The sequence below is a fragment of the Nannobrachium achirus genome (assembly GCF_963921795.1).
Source record: "Nannobrachium achirus genome assembly, chromosome: 15".
NCBI classification, from domain to species: Eukaryota; Metazoa; Chordata; class Actinopteri; order Myctophiformes; family Myctophidae; genus Nannobrachium; species Nannobrachium achirus.
Window position 1 is genome coordinate 12,549,041 of NC_137822.1, and position 23,004 is coordinate 12,572,044.

Below are 23,004 nucleotides of genomic sequence, written 5' to 3' on the forward strand. Positions count from 1 at the left end.
CCTGGGGTACCCAGCATGTCCCCAGACATGTGAAGCCCCAACCTTGGTAACCTGCTATAGTACAATATACTGCACTGTCGCCTGAAAGCCCACTCTCAGCAATTACGAGACTGTGTACCCCTTGGGGGTCCTCGACCGCACGTTGAAATCCAGTGCTATAGGTCAGTGATTCTCAAAGATTTTCATGTCAAGGACATTACCTTATCTTATCTTATCTTCGTAATCGTAATCTTATCGTAATCTTTTGTATTTGGCCACGAACCCCCATCTGGAAAAAATAAAATAAAAAATACTACTACTACTGCTAAAAAAAGGGGAAAAAATCCCAAATAGCTATTTTTGAATAGCCTAATTATAATATACTGTTGGCTATTATTGCTGGGGACCCCATGGAACCTCCCAAGGACCGCTGGGGGTCCCCGGACTCCACGCTGACAACCGGTGCTGTATGTCACAGAGAGGTTGTACAAAGAAGGCAACATTAGCCTCCCTCTGTCTGGACTACAACACAGAAACAGAAAATCTCATCCAGTGTGTCATTTTTGATTATATACTGTAGATGCTTTTCTTGATGACAGGTGACAAGCAGAGTATGTGTTACGGTACCATAGTTACTGACTGTGGGCGACGATATCGCATGAGCCCATTGGGATTCAAGCATTGTGTTCTGCTTAATAATCCAAATCCCCCCTAAGTCCCCCTTGGCCCATTTCAGTCCTGTGATTGCTCCTTGTATTTTTATTACGTTCCACTGCATTTTCATAATCCACCGCACAACACTTGTGGTGTGTCGAGGAAAGAGAGAGAGAGAGAGAGAGCATGATTGGAAATTAATGCATGCTGCTTTTTTATGGGAGGTCATTGAGATTACAAGGGTCAGTCACTAATCCTTATAGATGAGTGTCTCTTTGTCAGTATGGATAATAATTCTTAGAGAATTTAAACATGATAAACTGCCCATTACAAAATGCATATTGTACATTAATACACTCTTGCAATATGGTATATGTTAGATCGACAGACAGACAGACAGAGAGACAGACAGACAGACAGACAGACAGACAGAAACTACAGTATATAAATACAGGTCTAAAAAGTTGAATGGTAGACAAACAGCATTGTCATTAGCAGGGACGTGCACAGGTAGACACTAGGGGGTGCCAGAGCACCTGCCCTTTTGCCTTCCTGGATGAAAGTGCCCTTTTTTAGTCAGGTTCACTGTGTACTTTTGTTCAAAAGTTTTGGAGATTAGTAAAACTATACATTTTTGGAATCTTCAGAGCATGGGGAATCCAAAAATCCAAATGCAAAATGGCCGACATAAAATACATAATGTGTGCTATCTTGGCTTCTAGACAACCTAGAAACGTAATTAAACATGCCAATCCTATGTGTTCTGGGTCAAGGACTCAAATGAGTAAATGATGGGTGTAAAATGTTAAAACCCCCGACCCTAGGGGTTATCTATTTTGGGACCTCCCAGAACAGTACACCAGCCAGTTAATGTCCGATTTTCATAATATTAGAGTTGTTTTGTAGGTTTTAAAACAACCTGAGTTCATTTACTACAATTTGAAAGCAGACAGAATAACCCTTTTTTACTTTTGGATGGGGTCTTTACTCATCTGGGACCCCCCCCCCCCCCCCCCCCCCCAGACAGACCCCATGTTTTTGTACAGTGTTTGTTTTGTTGTTTTGTGCAGTGTGCATGGACCATGGTGACATTGGTCAATTCTGGATTAAAAGGTTCTAATATATTTATGCCCCAAAATGCTCTGGAATCTTGCCACATGTGTAGGCTATCTGTAATCAAAACAGCATGTATCTATTCTGCATCTAGCTTGAGGCAAGACCCAAATTAACTACAGTCTTTGCTTCTGGGGGTCCCTGGAACAAAATATTTTGAGATGGGGATCCGCAGCCAAATACACATTTAATTGATGCATGCATATCAATAGATATAGCCTGGATATGTCACAGCAGGGCATGTATGCATATCAATAGACCATTGTCTGTACCTGTTAACTCCTGTAATGTATGTGTAAGCGCTGTCCACGTGACATCATTCAAATCACGTCCCCCAAACATTGAATCACCAATGCAACACTTCCCATCCCTAACTACTGGCAGTCGACGGTTCCACGCGCTGCACAAGGTGCCCTTTTTTTTCACTTGAGCACCCCCCCCCTCAAAATGTCTGTGCACGCCCCTGGTCATTAGTGTGCATGAATTGGTTAGAAGCTTAAAAAAGAAGACGTTCTGAAAGGCATTACTACTTGCCATAGTAACTGCGATACTTATACTGTATTATTAACTATTATACAGTAAGTAATGCATTACCACCCAGTACTGTGATTACTCATCAGGTTGAAGCTTGGGGGAGCTCATGTTTCTGCTTTGGCACCTGGATGGTTGTCCAGAGGCGACAGTGGACAGATATTCACTTTGCCAGGTAACCATGCATCATGCAACATGACCTTTTGAAGGAAGTATTTCATTTGGGAGAAAAAAAGAAACAAAAAGGGAGGGAAACAACGCCCTGTCAGCAGCTATCAAGATGGCAGCGTGTGATAGGCAAGGCCTGCACTGTAATCAATCTGCACATAGCACTTTATGCAAGGCCACGAAGAGCATTTCAAAGACCTTGTTTTGGCAGCACTCAAACTCTGCAGATACAGGTCGCGATGCTTTTGTCCTGGCCAGCTGAAAGCTACAGGCGGGGTCTGGCATCTGTCACAAACACAACGTTTGTGGCATAAAACTCCTCATATTTAAAGAAATAAAAATAAAAAGTTTAGATGGAAAAGTGTTGCACATATTTGCATCATGCTGTCGAAGTGATTATATCATTCTTGGGTGGCTTTGATTGTTATTATTTTATGATATTACATCATGGTACTGGCATGTGTCTTAAGATATGAATGAGTTACATTTGCTCAACAGTAAGTATGTAGAGCAGGGTTCCCCAATAGGCGCTTAGGCGGCCCGCGGGGGAGCTACCGTCTGGCCCACACCAACCCCAGTGATAATGGTGGTATAAGAGCAGCAACAACACTAGTATATCGTCGTTGTCAGGTGGAAATTTCGTATCTCCAAATTTGTACGTTCTTTCGCAAATCATACAAGGCCATCGCACAAAAGTAGTGAAAACAGCAGATCTACAAGCACACAACGCCTCGCGGTGCGAGACGTTGTGTGCTTGTAGATCGGCTGTTTTCACTAGTTTAAATCATTTTTAATATGATAAATTCAAAATGAACGGTTTTGGACATACAACATTTTCACCTGACAACGACGTAAACTGTCGCTGGAGTAGCGGGAACGCCACCGTCGGCCCCTGCAATGTTGTGGACCTCGGCTTGGTACCCTAGACATAATTCGGCCCTTGGGGAAAACTAATTGGGGAACCCTGATGTAGAGAGGCCGTCTGGGTGTCAAAGTGTCCCTGAGCAAGACTACTTACGCCATCGCCATAGTCTCATGTACACTACTGATCGTTTGGAGAAATCTAAATTCAATAATGGGCTCGAGCAGCAGAGAAAACCTCCAATAATAATACCTACCCACTGCTTTGAAATGAAAAGAATTACCCCCCAAAACGAAGATTGAAGGTTTTCACCTGTAATGACATTCTCAACATTGCCAGGTTAAGCTTTTTTTTTTTTTTTTTTTTTAGATTTTTTTTGGGCTTTTTATGCCTTTATTTGATAGGATAGTAGACTGACAGGAAATGGGTAGAGAGATGGGGAATGACATGCAGCAAAGGTCGTCCGGATCGGGAATCGAACCAGGGATGCCAGCAGGCATATTAGCCTAGTATGTGGTATGCGCCTTGACCACTAGGCCAGCGGGCACCCCTGGAAGTGGCTAGCTCTTAACTGCTCCCTGGGTGCTGTATTAATAGCATAAGCTTCTACTAATATTTAGGATTGGCAAATGCAGAGGACAAATTCCTGTGTACTTGGCAAATGCCCCAGCAACTCAAGGGGACACAATTTTATTATTACGCAAGAGGAAAAGAATAATACTGAACACAAACATTTCATAACTATAGTTTGTTCCTGTCTGCCTCTGTCTGATTTTGTATTTTATCCTGTCGGCCTGATGCCAAGGGTAAGATATGCATCTGTCTAATTTCCTGCTTGTCAGCACACCATCTGGCATGGCATCAACATTAAGACAGGAAAATGGTGTCACATTGTCAATCTCTCTCTCTCTCTCTCACACTCACGCTCACGCTCACTCGCACGCACGCACGCACGCACGCACGCACGCACGCACGCACGCACGCACACATGCACGCAGACGGACAGATACTCTTCTAGCAGAAGGCACAGCCTCCTAAGGTTTCTGGCGGTGAGCATCTCGGAGACAGATTGACAGATCTTGTTTGTCCATCACTTGTATATTTTGTCAGACTGTGTTTGGGCTGTAACTCCTCGTGTGATCATGGATGTTCTCCATCTCTGCGAAGACCTATTTTCAGTCAATAGATGAGACTTCTACTTCTGTACACATTACATTAGTTATCTTGAGTTAAAAACAGATATAGAGTCAGCTACTGTAGAGTCAACATTAGGCCTCTAAAATAAGTTTATTTCTGGAATATTTATTTAATAGGTTTACTATTCGAAGTTAAGGTAGGCTTTTTATGCTGCACTTGGGTCTAGGCAGACAGAAACAAAAGCTTCCGTAACAACTGTTTTTCTTCGTCCAAGAGAGGCTGCTCCATCATTATTACAGAGCTAGTAATGGTAAGATTTTCTTCTGTGCAAGCATCCATCGACAACATCCATTCTTCAGAAGACTTAAAAAGCCTGATTTATGCTTCAGTGACAAAGTGTCGACATGACACATGATAAAAACATACTACATATTTTCAACTGAAAAATCTGTTGATGATACAAAGGCACTTTATCCCCGGAGCATCATGATAATACTTGTCTAAGACACCCCGAAGTAAATGTGCTTAAGGTTCTTGCCAATATTCTTCTTTCGCTCTGTTAATCTCCTTTGCTGAGCAGCATCTAATCTGGCTTCTTGGAATCATGTGAAAGTACCGGCTGAGCACTGCCAGGTAGCTCTTAATGAGCAGAGGCAACAAAAAGAGGGTTCATGTCAGCCCTTTCTTTTCCTTTTGAAAGAGCACACTCTTTTAAAGGTGTGAGAGGTGGTAAATTTAAGCGCAGCTTCTCCACATTTCAATAGCCCAATTATCTCTTTTGACTGGAGTGTGCCACGGGAAAACGGGGACCACTGCAGCAACTTTACAGCGTGCCCTTATTGTTTATGATAGGGACCAACGGCTCTTTGAAGAACAGTGCCTATTAATGTTTCACTTATTTTAAAAGGAAATAAAGCCTTTAAAGGTCCCTTAAATGAACCCAAGCTCCAGGAGTGAGCGGTAAAGCGGGACACACTATTGTTGGCTAAAAAGACTTGTAAGTGCAGTATAGAAAGGCTTGTGTGTCTCAGTTACACCTCTCATTTGCAATAGAACGTAGTCCTAAAACCCAGAAGTGAGTTCGTAATGGGATTTCTCTTGCCATATTTGCAATTATTTCTTCACCATAGCCTATATATAGGGCTTTTGATTTGTGCAGAAAATAAGGTACTGTATGCGTTTAAGAGAGTTTAATATTTTGTTCTGCCACATTACGCTCGTTAATATCCCAAGCATGAATGTTGAAGGCATTATGTGCTTTTTAAACAAATTATATTCATTGCCTTTGTGGTTAAAAAAAAAGTGTGTTGATTTGTGATAATTATTTTGTTGAAACAAACATGTTAATATCATAAGCCTTTGTTTGCCACACAGCTTATTTTCTAAATTCCAAATCCAAAACACAATGCAAAATGCAAAATGGGGAGTAACTTCCAGGTTGGCCTACAGAAAGCTGTCATCCTTGTAGTGCTCCGTTGCTGTGATTAGTGGACATTGTTCTTTTGCGAGAATCTGTCTCAACACAGGACTCTTGGGCTCTCTGCCATATGGTGCTAAACGTGTGTGCTAACTTTTGTGTGCATAGTGCATATGAAAGTCTGAGTTGATCAGACAGGCAGACAGCCTAATAACTGTGTCCAATTATGCATAGCCATCCCTATATCATCATCATATATAATTCACCATCTTATTATGAACTAATGTTTCTCATGCTTGATTAGTGGAGTGATTCCTTGGGAAAAGACCTTGTTAAGACCACTGTCCTCTATTGCAGTACCTACAGTACATCATCATACAGAAAGACAACAGTAAAATATTATACTTCATGGATTCAAAGATTCAGAAGGGTCACTCTCTCATAGAACAAGCTGTGAAATGTTGGTGATATGAGGAAAACAATATTTTTAGCTTTCCTTTATACTACCCAATGTAGCCACAATAACCACTGTGTCATACAGGAATGCAGAAACCGATGCACACATATAATGCACACGCACCCACACACACATTCTCTGCAAATGCTTATCTCATTTGCGTGCTAATTCTCTTGCAGGTGACAGAAACACGGACGGGGCCGCTGGGATGCAGTAGCTATGACAATCTGGACTCGGTCAGTTCCATCCTCCTGCAGAGCCCTGAGAGCAAGCTTCATCTGCAAGGTAAACAAACCCAGTACACAGACAGCCGTGCACCACGGGGCCTCCATACAACAAGGGTTGCGGGAGGTCAGCATCAGGGTCAAATCTTGGGGTATGGTTCGCACCATCCCGTGAATTGAATATCAATTCGTTTTTTTGAATTAAGTGCGAGGGTTGGGATGAAATTTGCTTCTGATTCTCCTCTGGGGATTTGGGTAAGATTTGCTGCCACGTCTGCTCTTATTTCAGCAATACATGGTCTAACTCTCAACCAGTCTTTGGATAAAGCAGAACAATAGCATGCACTGTGCAAACTCTTCAAAGTGCTTGTGATGAGTAGAAGCCAGCAGTCATCATGTAGGTTTTTACTGTATGCATAATATATGTCCAAATGGAGGAGACCATTAATACAGAATGCACGCTACATATGTAATGCAGTGCCTTTCACTATTCAAACAAGAATCCTGCAACGAGGGAAGTTTTCTCATAAACCCACAATAATTGTGCATGTGCAACAGACTAAATCCCATCTCACCATGAAGCATTTTTGTCATTTTGTGTCTCTGTTATCATTTTATTTTGTTGTTATTTATTTAAAACTGAGCCAATGTTAATATTTACATATTAGCGGTTATATATTTGTTTTCAAAATATTACAACAGTGATGTTTTTTTTGTTTATTATTGCGTTCTGGGAGAAAGAATGATTAAAGCCAGTGAATCAGTGGTCAAGTGAATAGTGGTAATTTCTTTGATTTATTTGAGTTTACAGAGGATGTTAAATAACAGTTTAAGCAGCTCAGACTATTTTCAACTCTGTCTTCCCAACCCTCCCCAAAGGGATCATTATTGTTCTTCCCGATTCAGCGAATTACGTGGTCTGTCAAACCAAAGACATACTTTCAAGTTCCCCCCTGCCACTTAGTAAAAAGAGTCTATAGGTTTTATAAAAGCTTTATTGTCATGCATCCAGTGTATTTGGCTCAGTCACTTTGAAGTCTGATGTTTTGTTATCGAATTGATATATGACAGGCCCAAGAAGAATCATTTAACTTTTGGCTTGATACTATCTCTGAGAGAATGGAAATGGTTTTCAGATCAGCTTTTGACTTGAAAGGTGTTTTCTTTCATATTATGCCAAAGTGGGTAGCTTTATATAGTGTCCTACTGTTGAAAATACATTCTCTTTAAAGCAGCCATAACGTTTGCCTTCAATTAGAGGTGTTTGTCACCAGACTGATGTGTTTGACAATCATGGCACTCTTCAAAGAGATGGTACTTCACACAGGCGTCCTTAGAGTGCTTTGGCTACGCCTCTCAAATACATTCATAATGATGCACTGTCTCATTTCAAGAGAAACATTTCATTCTCCCATGAAAACCATATGCACATTAACATATCAACCCTTTAACCTCAAGGCAACTATGTTTATTAGTTGAGCTTGACATCCAGTGTCTATAACATAGATGTGGGCCAAACCTTTTCAATCACTTTGAGTGTTTTTACTGTGTATTGGATGGGTGGGATGTACGGTATCATTTCAGATCAATTCACTTATTTCCGTTTAACCGTGCTGTTCATTATCTCCAGGGAATTATTTGTAGTGAGGTATGCCAGATGGTGTGCCTTTGTTCTTATTTTTGATTACTAGGGTTGTCTTTTGACAAATACCCATTAATATCAAGAAGTACAGTATGAAGCAGAAGTCATGGGCCACCACTCTCTCTCTGTCAAGCTCATGCACATGACAAACTGATGACTTTGTTACTACACTCAGCATCAGACCACAACAGCTGACACCTGCGATTTCAATACGGTATGCAATCACAAACCCACAGGAAGGAGTGAATGTGTGTGTGTGTATGCTTGCTAGCGTGGGTGTGCGAGTGTGCACACGTGCATCTCTGTACTTCTGTATGCTGATTTCTTTTTTTGCATGAGCGTTTTTAGCAGAAGTTGTGTGTTTTTATGCGTACTGTACATGTAGACATGGATGCCAATGACAAACTGAATACGAATTGATATGCAATCGTTTCACTAACAAGGTGACCACCCCAATTGTCCCTTAATCGTGTGCCAGAGAACATCATCAGTATCTACAAGTGAATTAAGAAAGGTCACATTGAGGGAATTGTGGTTGCCATTAGTAAGATTGAATTGCAATCACTCTATCCTTTCCACATGTGAGTTGAAGTAATACAGGACAAAAGAAAGACAAAAACAAAGAGCAAACAATTGTATGATTACAAGGAAATGCATAAGGGATGAAGACTCTTGGCCGTGAGGATACTCATTTTAATGTGTTTCCTTTATCCAGGGCCACTTAGGAAAATAGATTTCTGTTGTATAGTATCAAATTAGAGCATTTTGTGGTAATTAGCAGTCAATTGGCAACTCGGTTAATTCATTTGGGACAGTCTTTTCTTCTCTATCTCTCTTCTCGTGGCGGTTCATAAAAGCAGCTTGGACAATAGCCACGATTGTCTCTAGGGGGTAAAAGAAGACGGTTGTCCTTCAGTCCCACAAAGAGACCACATTGATCTTTATACTGTTCTCAGAGACAATGCCTGAAATGACAATGGCAACAACAGCTGTAGCATTTAGTCGTGATTCTCCTGTGACAACATACCATTAAAACCCCTTTCAACCTGGTGTCCATATTTTGGGCATGCTATTGTGAGAGCAAATATTCAAAACATGTCAAACATTCCTATAAATTCCCCTGAAATAGAAAAAAAAAATCTCCTTTTTTAAAAAGTAAAAAAAAAAAATTGTAGAAAATAGCCAATCTGAAAGCTCACAACGTATTGCATCACAATGCATTGCGATATTGTTACGTTGATCCGTCTCTTTTTGCTATTCATCATTCAGCGAAGTCTATAGGGATTTTAATGTACTTCTAAAACTATGACCTGAGGAGAGAGGAGTTGAGTGGACCTATGACTAGTCTATTGAACACTAGCAGCTCTTAGCACATTTAATGAACACCCACCATGTGTCTCATTTTCAAATGCCCATTGACCTTTTATCAGACAATTAGCAAGAGTGCAAAAGTGCTGGCATTTAAACGATGGGGAGGAGACACATCTGGCCAAAGTGCAAGATCATGCATCACTGACAGCATTATCTATGAGTACAGTGTGCAAATGACACTTTCCTGTATTTGAAATATCATTATATTGCAATACAGTGGCCGTTATGTTTGTACTTATGCACTTGTGTTTTTATAATGAGATAATGTGAAGCCTGTGGGCGAAGGTTGTCTGCTCTGATGTTGCAGTTGTTAATGAAAGCAATGAAAGACAGTGCAAACTTGTCATTGTGCAGTAGACTGTAGCGTTAGTGCAGCAAGTTTGAATATGTGTGGTCTAAACAGCACCCAAGAAAAGCACTGCTGTGCACAATCGTAGGTATTGGATTATTATTTGTATTGCCTTTTTTATTTTATTTGTATTGATTATTGTGTCTGCATTTCTGTGTAAATCATATGCTGATTGTTTGTAGGTTAGTTATCTGTCTGTCTCTCTGTCACGTTTGTGACAATTCAAAACCTGAACACAAATGGACGGTCATTTGCGGTACTGCACATCTGGGCATAGTGCAGTTAGTTGTTATTTATCTGTGTCAAGCTAAAGCTCCAAATGTAAAATCCCCCCAAGCTGTCACTGTGGGTTGCAGTTGAGATAAAGCACACTACCCTGCAGGCCAGCCACGCCAAACCACCAGCTTTCAGTTGAAGCTCACAGCGGACGGGACCCCTGAGATTTCAAAGGTCAGCTTAGAGCTACAGGGGCCATCACTGCCACTATGAAGCAGGGGTTAGGGTTGGGGCTGGGGCTGTCATCACGTTGCAGCATTATGCTAGCTCCGGTGAATGTCCTGCAAAACACTGTCCCGGCCACAGAGGGGGGCTGACCGTGAGTTAGGGTCCAGAGATAGATCATTGTTCAGACACAGCATGACGCTGAGAAGGGGTTGGGATGGGGACGATGAACCGTGCCAAGTGCACTCAGATCTCTTGTACTCGCATTTCCTATCCACCTCGATGCTATCTTTTTTCTCTATCGCAGTCCTTTCTTTCTGAAGTCTTTCTCCTGGAAACTCTCCTCTCACTACCTTTATCCATCTTTCACTCACCCCATTAGTCTTTGCGGCCTATTTCTCTGCGGTTCTTTCTTGCTCTTCATTCTCTCTCACTCTCATTTCTTTATCTACCCTCCACTGAGCCGTTCTATGGTTGCTGCAGGATGCAGTCAACTGTACCATAATGTTACAGAGAATTGGCCACCTCGCAGCAGAATTGGATAGATACTGTACTAGCTTCCCTCCTGAGAAATTTCAGGAGGTCATTTGACATTTGCAGGTCATACATCATGATCTAACTTCCATGGTAGAGGTAGCTAAAGTACTAAAAAGCTTTCAAATATAGTCCTTCATTATCTTGCTTTTAGCCACTTAATCCCTCTTCTATATTTGATCGGATCCCCTCCTCTTTTTCCTTCTACACCAATTCTCTTTGTCGAAAATAGCCTCTTCAAGCTCACCAAACGTTTGCCTATTTTCACTGGATGTTTAATATAACATGCCCAGAATGGGGATGCAAGGGTATTTGGTTAACAATAGCTGGGTGGGCATGTCTACTAAACTAAAATAAGCAGTGCGTGTTTGTTGTCACTGAGTGAGTTTTGGAGAGAAGGCCACAGCAATGTTTTGAAACCAAACGCAAGTTTCTAAGACTTTAATCTAGTGCAGACAATTTTAATTGCTCATGAATTAAATAAGAAAGTGGATTTGTTTGTATTAGTATGCAGCACCACACAGGCTATAGTTCAAGGATGCAGTTATAGCGAGCCCACTCCATTTCTTTCTTTTAATTAAACTTTTACTTGCACTTATTTCCTCTTTATTCGCCTTTGAGTCACAATGCTCTAAGCTACCTTCAAGCATACATCTAGTAAATGCAAACCTTCCCTCGCAGGAAGCTGCAGGGGGTTGTAGCATTTCTATGACATTCAGTTCAACCAATTGCATTTGTGGCCATGCAATTATAATTAGGGGTTGATTGGATCTAGCGTTCATGATAGGAGTTTTGTTGTACAAAATATTCCTCTCCCACAAAATGTTTAAGCCAATTACAGGCAAACAGCAGAATGGAATATCAAAAAGGTTATTTGCTTACATGACTCCCGAGATCATGTGGACCTATGTATAGGTAATTCGGTGAAGATTGGTAAATAAATAAATGGATATTTCTGCAACAAACGATGCCATTTGTCACACGCCAGGGGTCCCTAAGGGCCACATGTTGTCAAGGCGCATCGTCGCTCCGATCCACACCAAACTTGGCACAAACACTGTTCAGGGGTCTGGCATGAGAATAGTCACACCAAGGGCCACATTGTACAACCCGGCATACTGTGTCAGGGGCTCTCAGAGGCCATGTTGTTCAACCCGGAATACTGTGTCAGGGGCACGTGTATCTATTCTGCATCTAGCATGAGGCAAGACCAAGTTCAGAGAAAAAAAATTCTTAAATCTTTGCTTCTGGGTAACAAAATATTTTGAGATGGGGGTCTGCATCCAAATATATATCATTTTGGGGGTCCTTGACATGACAAAGTTTGAGAACCACTGATATAGCAACATACGTTTTTCAGAAAACTGTTAGGATTTAGAACACATTTGTAGAATCGGCCTCTATCAGCGGTTCTCAAACTTTGTCATGTCAATGACCCCCAAAATGATATGGCCGTGTCCCCCATCTCAAAATATTTTGTTCCCGGGGACCCCCAGCAGCAAAGATTTGAGTTAAAAATGTTCACTCTGAATGTGGGTCTTGCCTCATGCTAGATGCAGAATAGAGACACGTGCCAGGGGCCCTCAGAGGCCATGTTGTACAACCCAGCTTACTGCTGCCAGAGTCCGTCAGGGGTCACATGTTGTCAAGGCGCATCGTTGCTCCGATCCGAACCAAACTTGGCACAAACACTGTTCAGCGGTCTGGCATGAGAATAGTCACTTCAACAAAACCCAAATTGCACACATAATGAGTCACCACAGCAGTGTTACAGCGGCGTTTAACACTTCAAATGACAATAACTCAGTGACCATTTGCTCTGATCAGTGCAAATTTCATAGGACTAGATGTGAAGGTTGCGTAGTGGCCTGAAAATATAGTTTCCAAAATGTTCCCTAATTAAAGTTGTTCGCACTCCTCTCCCGAACATACAGCTGCTCCCTGAAATACTGTTTTAACTCGACCACAAACACGCAATCATGAAGTCAATAAACTGCCATCTGCAGTGTATACTTGAACCTGAAAGTCAAGATGTTAGTGAAACAAAATTAAGATGAAACTTGTGACTAGCTCTTTGTTCTGCCTTTGTGGAACAAGACACAGTCTAATAATGGCACGACTTCCCTATGCAATTGAAAAGGCTTTCAGACAGTTACAGCAGCTGAATTAATGATTGCCATCTGGCTAAGTAGCTTGATTCCCCTACACACTATAATCTCAAAGTAGAAGATGAATACATAGATACAAGGTCTGGGTCTACTAAAAAGGGTCATCCCCTAATACAGGGGTTTTCAAAGTGGGTGACGGGGCACCCTGGGGTGCCGCGACGGCAGTCCAGGGGTGCCGCGAGATCATATTTGGAATTTATTTGGACACTTAAATATTTAGTATCATTTTAAACTTGAAGTACAAAGTTGTTTTCAGTCAGTTCTAACCAAAATGGCTACTATCTCAACGTTTTCCTCGCAACATAATCACAAAAATATCGTCACTGTCGGGCAGAAACCTTGTATCTCCAAGTTTCAAATGTGTACGTCTTTTGGTAGAGCAAAGCCCTGCTTCATCATACAAGACTGTCGCACAAAACTAGTGAAAACAGCCGATCTACAACGCCTGCGATGCGAGGCGTTGTGTGCTTGTAGATCTGCTGTTTTCACTAGTTTAGTACGTTTTATAGATGATAAATACAAAACGAACGGTTTTGGACATACAAGGTTTCCACCCGACAATGACGATATGCTATACATATAAGGTGCTGGGAGTGAAAATTATAATGTAGGGGTGCCTCGGATTAAAAAAATATTCATGGGGTGCCCTGAGACAAAAAAGTTTGTGAACCCCTGCCCTGCCCTAATACAGTGGTTCTCAACCTTTTCAGGTCACAACCCCCCATACAAATCATATTTGAACTGGTGACCCCCAACCTGACAAGCGCTTGGAATTGAAGGAGTTGAGGCATTACATTTAGCTTGACTTGGTTCCACAGATTGTGAGCTTGTAGATCAGGTATTTTCTAAATGTAGGTATTTTCTTAAATTATTTGACAATTTGGCCAATGTTTGACCAGTTTCTATAGTATAGTTTGTTGATTACTTTTGATGCAGTAAGGTTGAGAACTACTGCCCTAACACATAAAAGATGTGTGTGACCCTACATAATATGTACTGTAGGGTAGTTTACTAGTTTTACAGTCAGTCAACTACTATATTATAATACCTTACATTTTTGTGGTTCACTGTATGAGCTTATAAGTGTTTCACATGACATGGATGGTCTACTTTTGTGGGGACAGAGATACAGACAATCCATGTTCTATACGGCTGGCCCTTTCAGCACCACATCATAAAAGAAAAGTCTTTAGATTGAACCCTTTTTTGGTCTATGGTTGAGCATCAACAAAGTAAATAGCTTGCGTGGCCGAGTATTGCCAAGACATTGCTTATAGATATAATTCAAACAGTGAACATGACAGGCCCCATAACATGCATATTTCCAATGATTTGCATATAGTGCATATTTGCATATACATATAAAAAGAAACATGACCTTTTTGGATGTGTAACAACGTTTTATCATCTGAGCTATCATGGCTAAAATGTGCACTACAAACAAATATTCTCTGCTGCTAGGCATATAAATGCAATATTCAGAAATGCATGCTAACCATTTCTATTTAGCATGTGGTCCTTGGGTATAGTGGAAGGAAGTTCCTAGCACTGCACACCATCCTAAAATCTGCCATGGTTTGCTAAGTTTCAGAAACTATCTGTGAATGTCACTGACTAATCAGCCTTCTGTGTATGTCTGAGTGCTAAAAGTTTCAAGTTACCACATTGTTCAACTGCAATTTATATATGGACCACCATAATAGGTCACTCTTTGTCACAAATACTGTTCTTACGGGTACATCAACTCAGATTTTCAGAGAAGTACAGTATGGAGACGTTCTCCCTCTCTCGCGAAAGAATGTAAAAAAGTTGTCCATTGTATCAATTTATTCACGAAAAGTAGTACAGTATAGTCAAGAGTCATGCTTCCGGGAGGAGTTATCCATAACAAGGTTTTGGTGGAGGGGATCTTTAACAGTTGTTAAAAATCAGGGACAAACTGTGGATAAGATACATATAGGCCCGTGCACATAATGCGGTATAAAACATGGCCAGCATGTGTAGTGTAATATGAACAGCATGGTCCTGGTTGAGCAGCAAGGCGCTGTGTGGCAGCGTGCCGTACGTTTGCATGCTGAGGTACTTGGAAATTCTATTGATTCACAAGCACTGTTAAAGATATGTTGGATGACTGCCTGCTGCCCTGACTGACCTGAATTTGCCGTCTGATGCCCCCGGTTATGCCACAGAGATACAAAAAATATATTATATATTCATTTTTTGTATGGGTTCCTTCCTTGAACATTTTAGGCAGTCAAGGGAAATATATTTTTTACTTTCTTTTTCTGTCTGGTCTGCTATTTGTGAGCTGGTGTGGCTGTGAGTCACAGATAACACAGTGTGGATATAACAATCGGCCTCGGATATCCACTTTTCTTCCTTTCACTTAGATTAAGAGTGGAATACTGCGGAAAAATCTGACATGAAGGGAGTTACCTATCAAAGCTACTCCTAAACTCACTTCTCTTCTCTCCCACAGTCAAAATTGATAAGTAAAATATTAAGTAAACCAGCCAATACCTTCTGGCTGGCTTATTTGGGCATTCTCTGGGTATTTAAAATGATATTGTTAAAGGGAAACGTTGGCAAATTTCAACCGAAATCCTATTGTACTGATGCTAGGAGATAATAGCAAAAACACGTACGGAATGCATTTTGCAACATCAACATTTCACAGAGAAATACTCAGAGGACATAGGATTACATAACAATGGGGTTTTTAAATGTCTACTGTATGTAGGTGTTGTTAAAGATACAAAAGCTTAGTTACTGCAGAAGAACGTCTTTGTACAATTGCCAATGTCCAGCTCATTATTGACAACTAAGTACTAGAGGTTACAATGATGTGTTGTCAGCAGCTACTGGCTATGGCCCTACCGCCATACGGTCATTGATCTTGTTCAGAAGAACCCAACAATCTCTGTCCATCTAGTCTCTGGTATTAATACATACCATTAACCAACTTGCATTTTCCAGAAATCACTTAGTCTAATGCACCAGCCTAATTTAATAACATGCATTGCAAGTATGCAGCAAATTATACAAATTCCAGCGCTCGGGCCGGCCGACCATTGGTGTACATTCATCAGTCAGTGACTCATTCAGTCAGTCACATCACGTGTATAGGGCTGGCTGGCCACGCTGTTGGGGTCCAGCCAAAAAAAGAAATACAGATTTTTTGTGCAAGCTTACCGGAATAATATACGATGGGTTGGGAATTCACAGGGAACATACTGTGACATGACACCTGGCACCATATAACACCTGAATTTCTCCATGGGGATCAATTAATTATGAGTCTTTCGGTCTGTCTGTCTGTCTGTCTGTCTGTCTGTCTGTCTGTCTGTCTGTCTGTCTGTCTGTCTGTCTGTCTGTATCTATGCAACAAAATTACATTTTCCTAAGGCTGACCAACATACAGTTGAACAACAATAAGTCCAAATGACTAACTACATTTAGGAAAGCTTTTCTATAATTGTTATTTAAGCAGACTTTCTTTTCTCCCCCATTAATTTGTTGTTTATTTATGTATTTGTCTTCTCGCCAAGCTGAAGCTTAGTAACCCAAGGATATTGGTTTGGCCTGATGCTCACTTTGTGTGTCCACCGGGATCTATAAATAAAACCGGCCTATGGAGGAGAGTGAGAATTAAATGAAGGAGGGAATTAACGAGTGAGTGTTAAATAGCCAGGTCTTTCATCACTTAGTCATGTGAAGGCTCTCATCTGCTTTAAGGGGAGCTGAGGAAACAATGCTCTTCATTCAATACTCGTATGATGCATCTTTACTTTCGACCATCCTCTGACTTATTGATTTTCCTTCTTCTTCAGACGGGTGACACGACACACATTTCACCTGTCCAATTCTGTTAGATCTGATACCACCGAGGGAGAGAGCAGCGGAGGCTGCATTTTAAGAGCATCCGCACGTACTGGGCTAAAAGGAAGGACAAAAAAGGGCTAGGCCCTGCCCGCAGAACTCCACAAACCATTATACTGCATGGACCCAATCACCTCCAATATGGCTGTCATAAATTAGCTCGAAAACAAAAGCAAAGTAATTTGCTTTTTTTTCTCCTTCCCTCCCTACCCCCACCCCATCCTTTCTCTCTGCTCTCTCTCCCCACCTTCATCTCCATGAGCCTATCTGGGAAGATTTATGAATATGTTAGAATAGCCTGAGCCAACAGTTTTCAAAGTGGTGAAGTGAAAATAAATTAAACTGGCCCTGTAGGCAAGTCGTGCGGAGAGTGATGAATTAGATACTCATTGCTCTGTTGCTCGATGCCTGTCCCTCTTTTCAGCTGAAAATGCTGTAAACATTATAGGGAGAACAAACAGACGTACAAATCAATTAAGTTGTTTTTTGATGACAGACTTGTTGAAATGGATTTGTTGACCAAAGTCTATCAGTAAACATGATGTCCTTGGTTACCAAAACCTTCATGCAAAACATGAAGAGCAAACCATGATGAGCACAATTACAAACACTCACAATTTATTTGTCTCTCTTGCTCTGTCAATTTAATTTCCTCTGTACACAGAAACACAATGGCTGACCTAACAACAACATAACTTCACTCACACCACACACACAAAATACTAAGACATATTTTAGCTCTCAGATATAAATGAACACAATCTTACTGTGTAGTACTATTCAAACAATAAATGTCACTGGGACAGGCTGCTGCCATCTCACTGGTGGATGACACACTGTGGAAATTGCACTGCCTTTTGCACACGCATTAGACAATGGCAACCTTTTCACTCACGAAAGCATACTTCCATGGGCCCATAACCGATAATACTAAAGTCTTTCAAGATGGATGGCCGAGCACATTTCTTCACCTCTCCATAGCACGCTGAGCCCCCGGTACCTGATTAAATCTCTTGCTGTTGACCCAGAGGTCAGCTTTCAATTGGAAGTGGTCAATCAAGAGTGAGTTTCCACTTGGGCCAGCAGAACCATAAATCTACTTTTTCATCCACCTCCTCTCGGCAGCTCCAGGAGGCTGTCTTCGCAAGCACACAGTTTTACACACAGCCAAAGATGCCCCTTGTCCCCTTCTCTACGAGATGCAATTGATTGGAAGCTTTTCCTTCATCTTCATCTTTGACTTTTTATTTTATTTTGATTTTTTTTCCTTTTACCATCCCTTCTGTCTTTGACAGCAGAATATTAGCTTGGAACTACCTTTTTACAAGCACTCTGTCACCCATGGGGTTTTAAGAGTCTCTTAAAAGCTTGGATATTTATGTCTCTCAGCAGGTTGGTTCAAATCACAACATCTCCCGTTTGTGTGCTGACCTGCTCTTAAATGCCTGCAACATCATTACTTGATTTCTCAATGTTGTTGTTGTTGTTTCAGATTTCTCCGCAAGTGCATAACTGCTGTACAAACACACCCAAAATAGCATTAAATACAAGGGCGGGAATTAATTGGAAATCTTTCAATGCTATTGTGGTGCTATAAAAACATCTCACTTTTTCTATTATAAATGAAATGTGGAAATTCTGAATCTTGACACTTTCAGGGCAGTGCTATCTGTTTGTAGCAGAAATGGAAATATCAAAGCCTGTCATCACACCTTCCCTCCCCCTCTCTGCTACTTGTAAAACATGTGATATTCTGCTAGAGCCCGGTGTGTGTGTGTGTGTGTGTGTGTGTTTGTGCGTGCGTGTCTGCATGCATGTGTGTGTGTGTGTGTGTGTGTGTTTATGTGTGTGTGTGTGTGAATACAAACATAACATCTCACCAGCCGAGGCCCTGGTACTACCGCTGTGCGGGGACACATGGCAGAGCGCATCCAACAGCAATCTGCCACGTGGCTGAGCAGCTTGAGCACTGCGACTGAACCACACAAACAGCCAACAACAAGCACGTCTCCAATTACACTCTGAAGCCCTATTATTCTTACTCGACGGGCTTTCAATGAGGGGGTCGCGGCCCCAACGGGATGCGGCAGGGGGCACCGTGGGGGCAATTCGAAAAGAGAGGAAAATTAAGAAAGAAAGAAAACAAAATCATATATCAATCAAATAATCAAATCAAATAATGTTATTTTTTGTTCCTCTGGAATCTCTGACTTACACTTTTATACAAATTAACAAACGTTTTATGCACATATCTGGAGATTCCTATATTATCAATATTAAGGACATTATTAAGGATATTATGTTATCAATATTAAGGACATATCTGGGAATGCCCATATTTGGTAATGCCCATATATGGGCATGTTTTGACATCGTTGACTATCATGCAGAGGTTTCCATATATGAGTAACCATTATACATCACTGGCCAGATGGCCAAGAATTGGCGCGACCTCGCCCTTTCGCATGTCACCCTGAGGTGTCTTACTAGTATACAGTACAACTTAGATTTTGTAAACATGAAACAAGAAAGCACCAAGAGCTATTAGTCGCACCACACGCTCAATTCATACTGCCAATACTGTAATCGCAATTAGAAAGATTAAAATGAAAGATTGGAAAACCTTTATTGCTGATTAATCAATAGTGCCATTGTCCCTGCAGTGATCTTGTGCTGGCACAGGAAAGAGAAGCGGAGAAAAAAGTAATCAGTGCTTCAGCATTGCCCTGACTCACCCTGTGTGTCTGTGTCCAGTGTTCAGCACAATTGGCAATAGCTCAGCACCAGAGGACAGCTCATCTAGCTCAGCACCATGGACAGCTCATCTAGCTCTCCATACCGCCTGCCTACCTCAATCCACCAATTGCTGCAACATGCAATTTCGGCCATACACTTCTCCAGGAGGCGGGCGCAGCAAGCCATGAATGCCAGGGCAATTTATATATAATTTTCTGCTTTTATAGTGATTACCGCCTTGCTTCTTTGTTATTTTGCTATGCAGCATGGGTTGTTTCCAACCTCACCGCCTGTACAGTGATATTATAAGCAATCTCATCACCAAGTTCCTCCTATACCTCCCCAGGTACAGATTGCTAAGAAGGGTACATTACATACACGTACTGTACTGTATACAGTCAGTATGTAGGTGTGCTCCAGGAAATGGGATTTGACACTATTATTTTTGTTGTTGTTGCAAGTACGTGCATGCATGCATGAGCATGCTTCCGCATTCATAAAAGTCCAATGAGATCCAACTGGGTGCTCAACATACAAGGAGAGAAAGCTTTCCTTTTTGTGCTACCCTTGCAAAATGGAATCAGTGATTTAATTTGGGGTATTTGGGGAATAATAGCTATATTAAGTCAGTGTGCTGTACAGTTATACCTGTTCATTACTACTTAAATGAGGTTGTAGATCAAACAAAATAATCTAGGCTTGGCAGTCCCGTTTCACAGCGCAGGAAGGCTGCTGGCTTTTGCCGCGCTGACAACACTGAGGATAATCTACTACAGACGTAGAAACGCTCGAGCCATTTAAATGCTAAGTAAGGCACACCCAGAACTATATATAAAAGAAACCTGTCACATTTTAAGAGCCGAGGAAGGCTATATGGTGCAATGTGTTACTTCTCTGACAGAGCTTTTGGCTTGAACACACACCCTCACGGACCAGAGGAGATGGAAAGGGAATGACTAGCTACATTAGCTGCACTTTTACTATACAGCTCATTCTGCAAGATGTGCCCTCATGTGAACTGAGGCAACACTTAAAGTCTTAAAACCATGTGCCCCTTTGATAACAAGGGATATGGAGGGCAGGCTGCACAGGTCTGCAACGGGGAGAAACAGGCAGATTTACATTTTTAGAGGTCTGTGGTGTTTCATCCTGGCTGCAACAGTAACCTCTGATGGTAATTTAATGCCCCTATTCAAGTAATGCACTTTATTGCACCAGTGGATTAAGTAATGATTATTTTGTGAATTTGCGGCCACACAATGGTCAATTAATCTTTAATGAAACTGTAGCTTATGAGGCGGAGTGTGACATCACAATGAGTAGGCGACTGCTTGCCAAGGCAGTTACAAGCCTCGGTTGCGGCCTCCACTCCCCATCTATCACACTGTAAAAATAGAACGCTCTCAGAAAAAGAAACGAAGCGAAACGACAAAGTCACAGATGCAGGGCCACCATTTTTAGCATTCATGGAAGTGTGTGTGAGGGGCCTATACGCAGTAGACGTGAAGGAAATATCGCAAGCCTCTGATGTATGCAATCAGATTAACTGCCATTTTGAGGTGCTATTTATTTAGAGCAAGCCAGGCAGATGGGTTGCAGGGAATTATGTGCACTGGCAGAGCATGAAGTTGGAGGTTATCAAATGGCTGCGTAGGAACTGCAATATTCACCTTCCATTTCATCAGCGGCTCTTTAGCCCATTCAGAACGGGTACACTATATTGTGTATCATTATTGTATGCTTTAACTATTGAAAAATAGCAGATATACAAGCTCACAGCGCGGCACCAAGTGCCGCACTGCAAGCTTGTAGATCTGATATTTTTGAAAAATGGTGAAAATTTGAATTTTGACCCGATTCTATAAGTGTCTTTTGAATCCTTCTAAGGTTTTTTGAAAAACCTATGTTTCTATGTCAGCAATCTGGCCAGCCATCGTCAAAGAAAAGGTCCTTTTTCACTTAACTGGAGCTCAGTTAGTCTGTTCTTGAGAAACTACTATGTCAGTGGTTCTCAAACCTTTTCATTTGAAGGACCCCCAAAATGATATTTATTTGGCCACGGACCCCCATCTCAAAATATCTAGTTCCAGGGACCCCCCAGAAGCAAAATGTGAGTTACAAACGTTCGCTTTGAAAATACATTATATTCAAAGATTTGCACACATTTTCACGACTTTTTCCAAAAATAGCAGATCTACAAGCTCGCAGCGCTGTGAGCTTGTATATCTGCTATTTTTCAATGGTTAAAGCATTCAATAATTCTAGGCCTGAATGGTTTAGGGATACTCAGTTTACTGTAACTCCCCAGTGTGCTGGGTTGCTACTCCAACATCCAATGCCTCTCTGCTGGAAAAATATCTCTGTTTCACAGCCATATGGCCCAATCATTCTCAATTTTACCAAATTGAAACGCTCCAAGCCAGAAACGGGAATTTTTCAGTGCATTTTTAGCCTGAGGACTCTGGCTCTCTCTCACGTATCTCAGTGCTTCTTTCAGTGCACTAGCAGTTGTTGATAGTCTACTCTGGATGTAGTTTTTTTTACTTTGTATTGTTACAGAGTGGAGTGGTATATAAAGCGCTCTATTTTGATTTTCTTAAGTACCAGCTCTTATGCCTTAACTTAAAGGCCTGTCGACCACTGAACATTTCGTCAGAAATGTTCGGTTCAACTACAAAATTACATCACTCGCATCTTCTGAAAAGCATTACCCCAAATTAGAGTTCGAAAAGCTGCTCGTCGGAAAGTCGGAACTCTCTGATGGAAAGTTCGGTGGTCGGAGACAGGCCTTTAATTTAAGGCATAAGAGCTGGTACTTAAGACAATCAAAATACAGCTCAGAATGTCAAATATTTGATTAATTGTCGCTGTTGGGCAGAAAACTTGTATCTCCATTTTTTTGTTGTCTTTTTTAAATAAACATGGCTTATTTCATACTTTGTCATATGACAGTGTCACCCAAAAGCATCGCATATAGTTGACCTACAATCTCACAATGCATCGCGATGCAACACCTTGTGAGCTTGGATCTACCTTTTTCTACGCTAAAAACATGTATGCCCAAAATGGGTATATGCCAGGTTGAAAGTAGTTAAGTCTGTCTGTGGGTTTCATAAATATTTAAATTATGAAAATGATCAAGAGCTTGTGACTAAATAACTACATTGGGTAATTTGGGACGCAGGCTCTTTTTTTCCCATGGCCTGAATACCAACAGTCAGTGGTGTAAAGCAGGGGTCTTCAACGTTTTCAGTCCAAGGACCCTTTAATTGAGAGAGAGATGAAGCAGGGACCCCCTCAACATTTTCATAGATTCCATATAGTTTCATTGTTTGACTGCAC

General features: G+C 41.3%; 1 protein-coding gene across 1 annotated transcript in view; it reads left to right on the forward strand.

Annotated features, from left to right (window-relative positions):
* brinp1 (bone morphogenetic protein/retinoic acid inducible neural-specific 1) overlaps positions 1-23,004 on the forward strand; it is a gene marked incomplete at both ends in the record, with an annotated part of 136,772 nt that overhangs the window by 80,250 nt on the left and 33,518 nt on the right. The window contains one exon of the mRNA XM_080742687.1: positions 6,498-6,603. Coding sequence (XP_080598813.1) covers positions 6,498-6,603 — 106 coding nt within the window. The remainder of the gene's footprint in view (positions 1-6,497; positions 6,604-23,004) is intronic.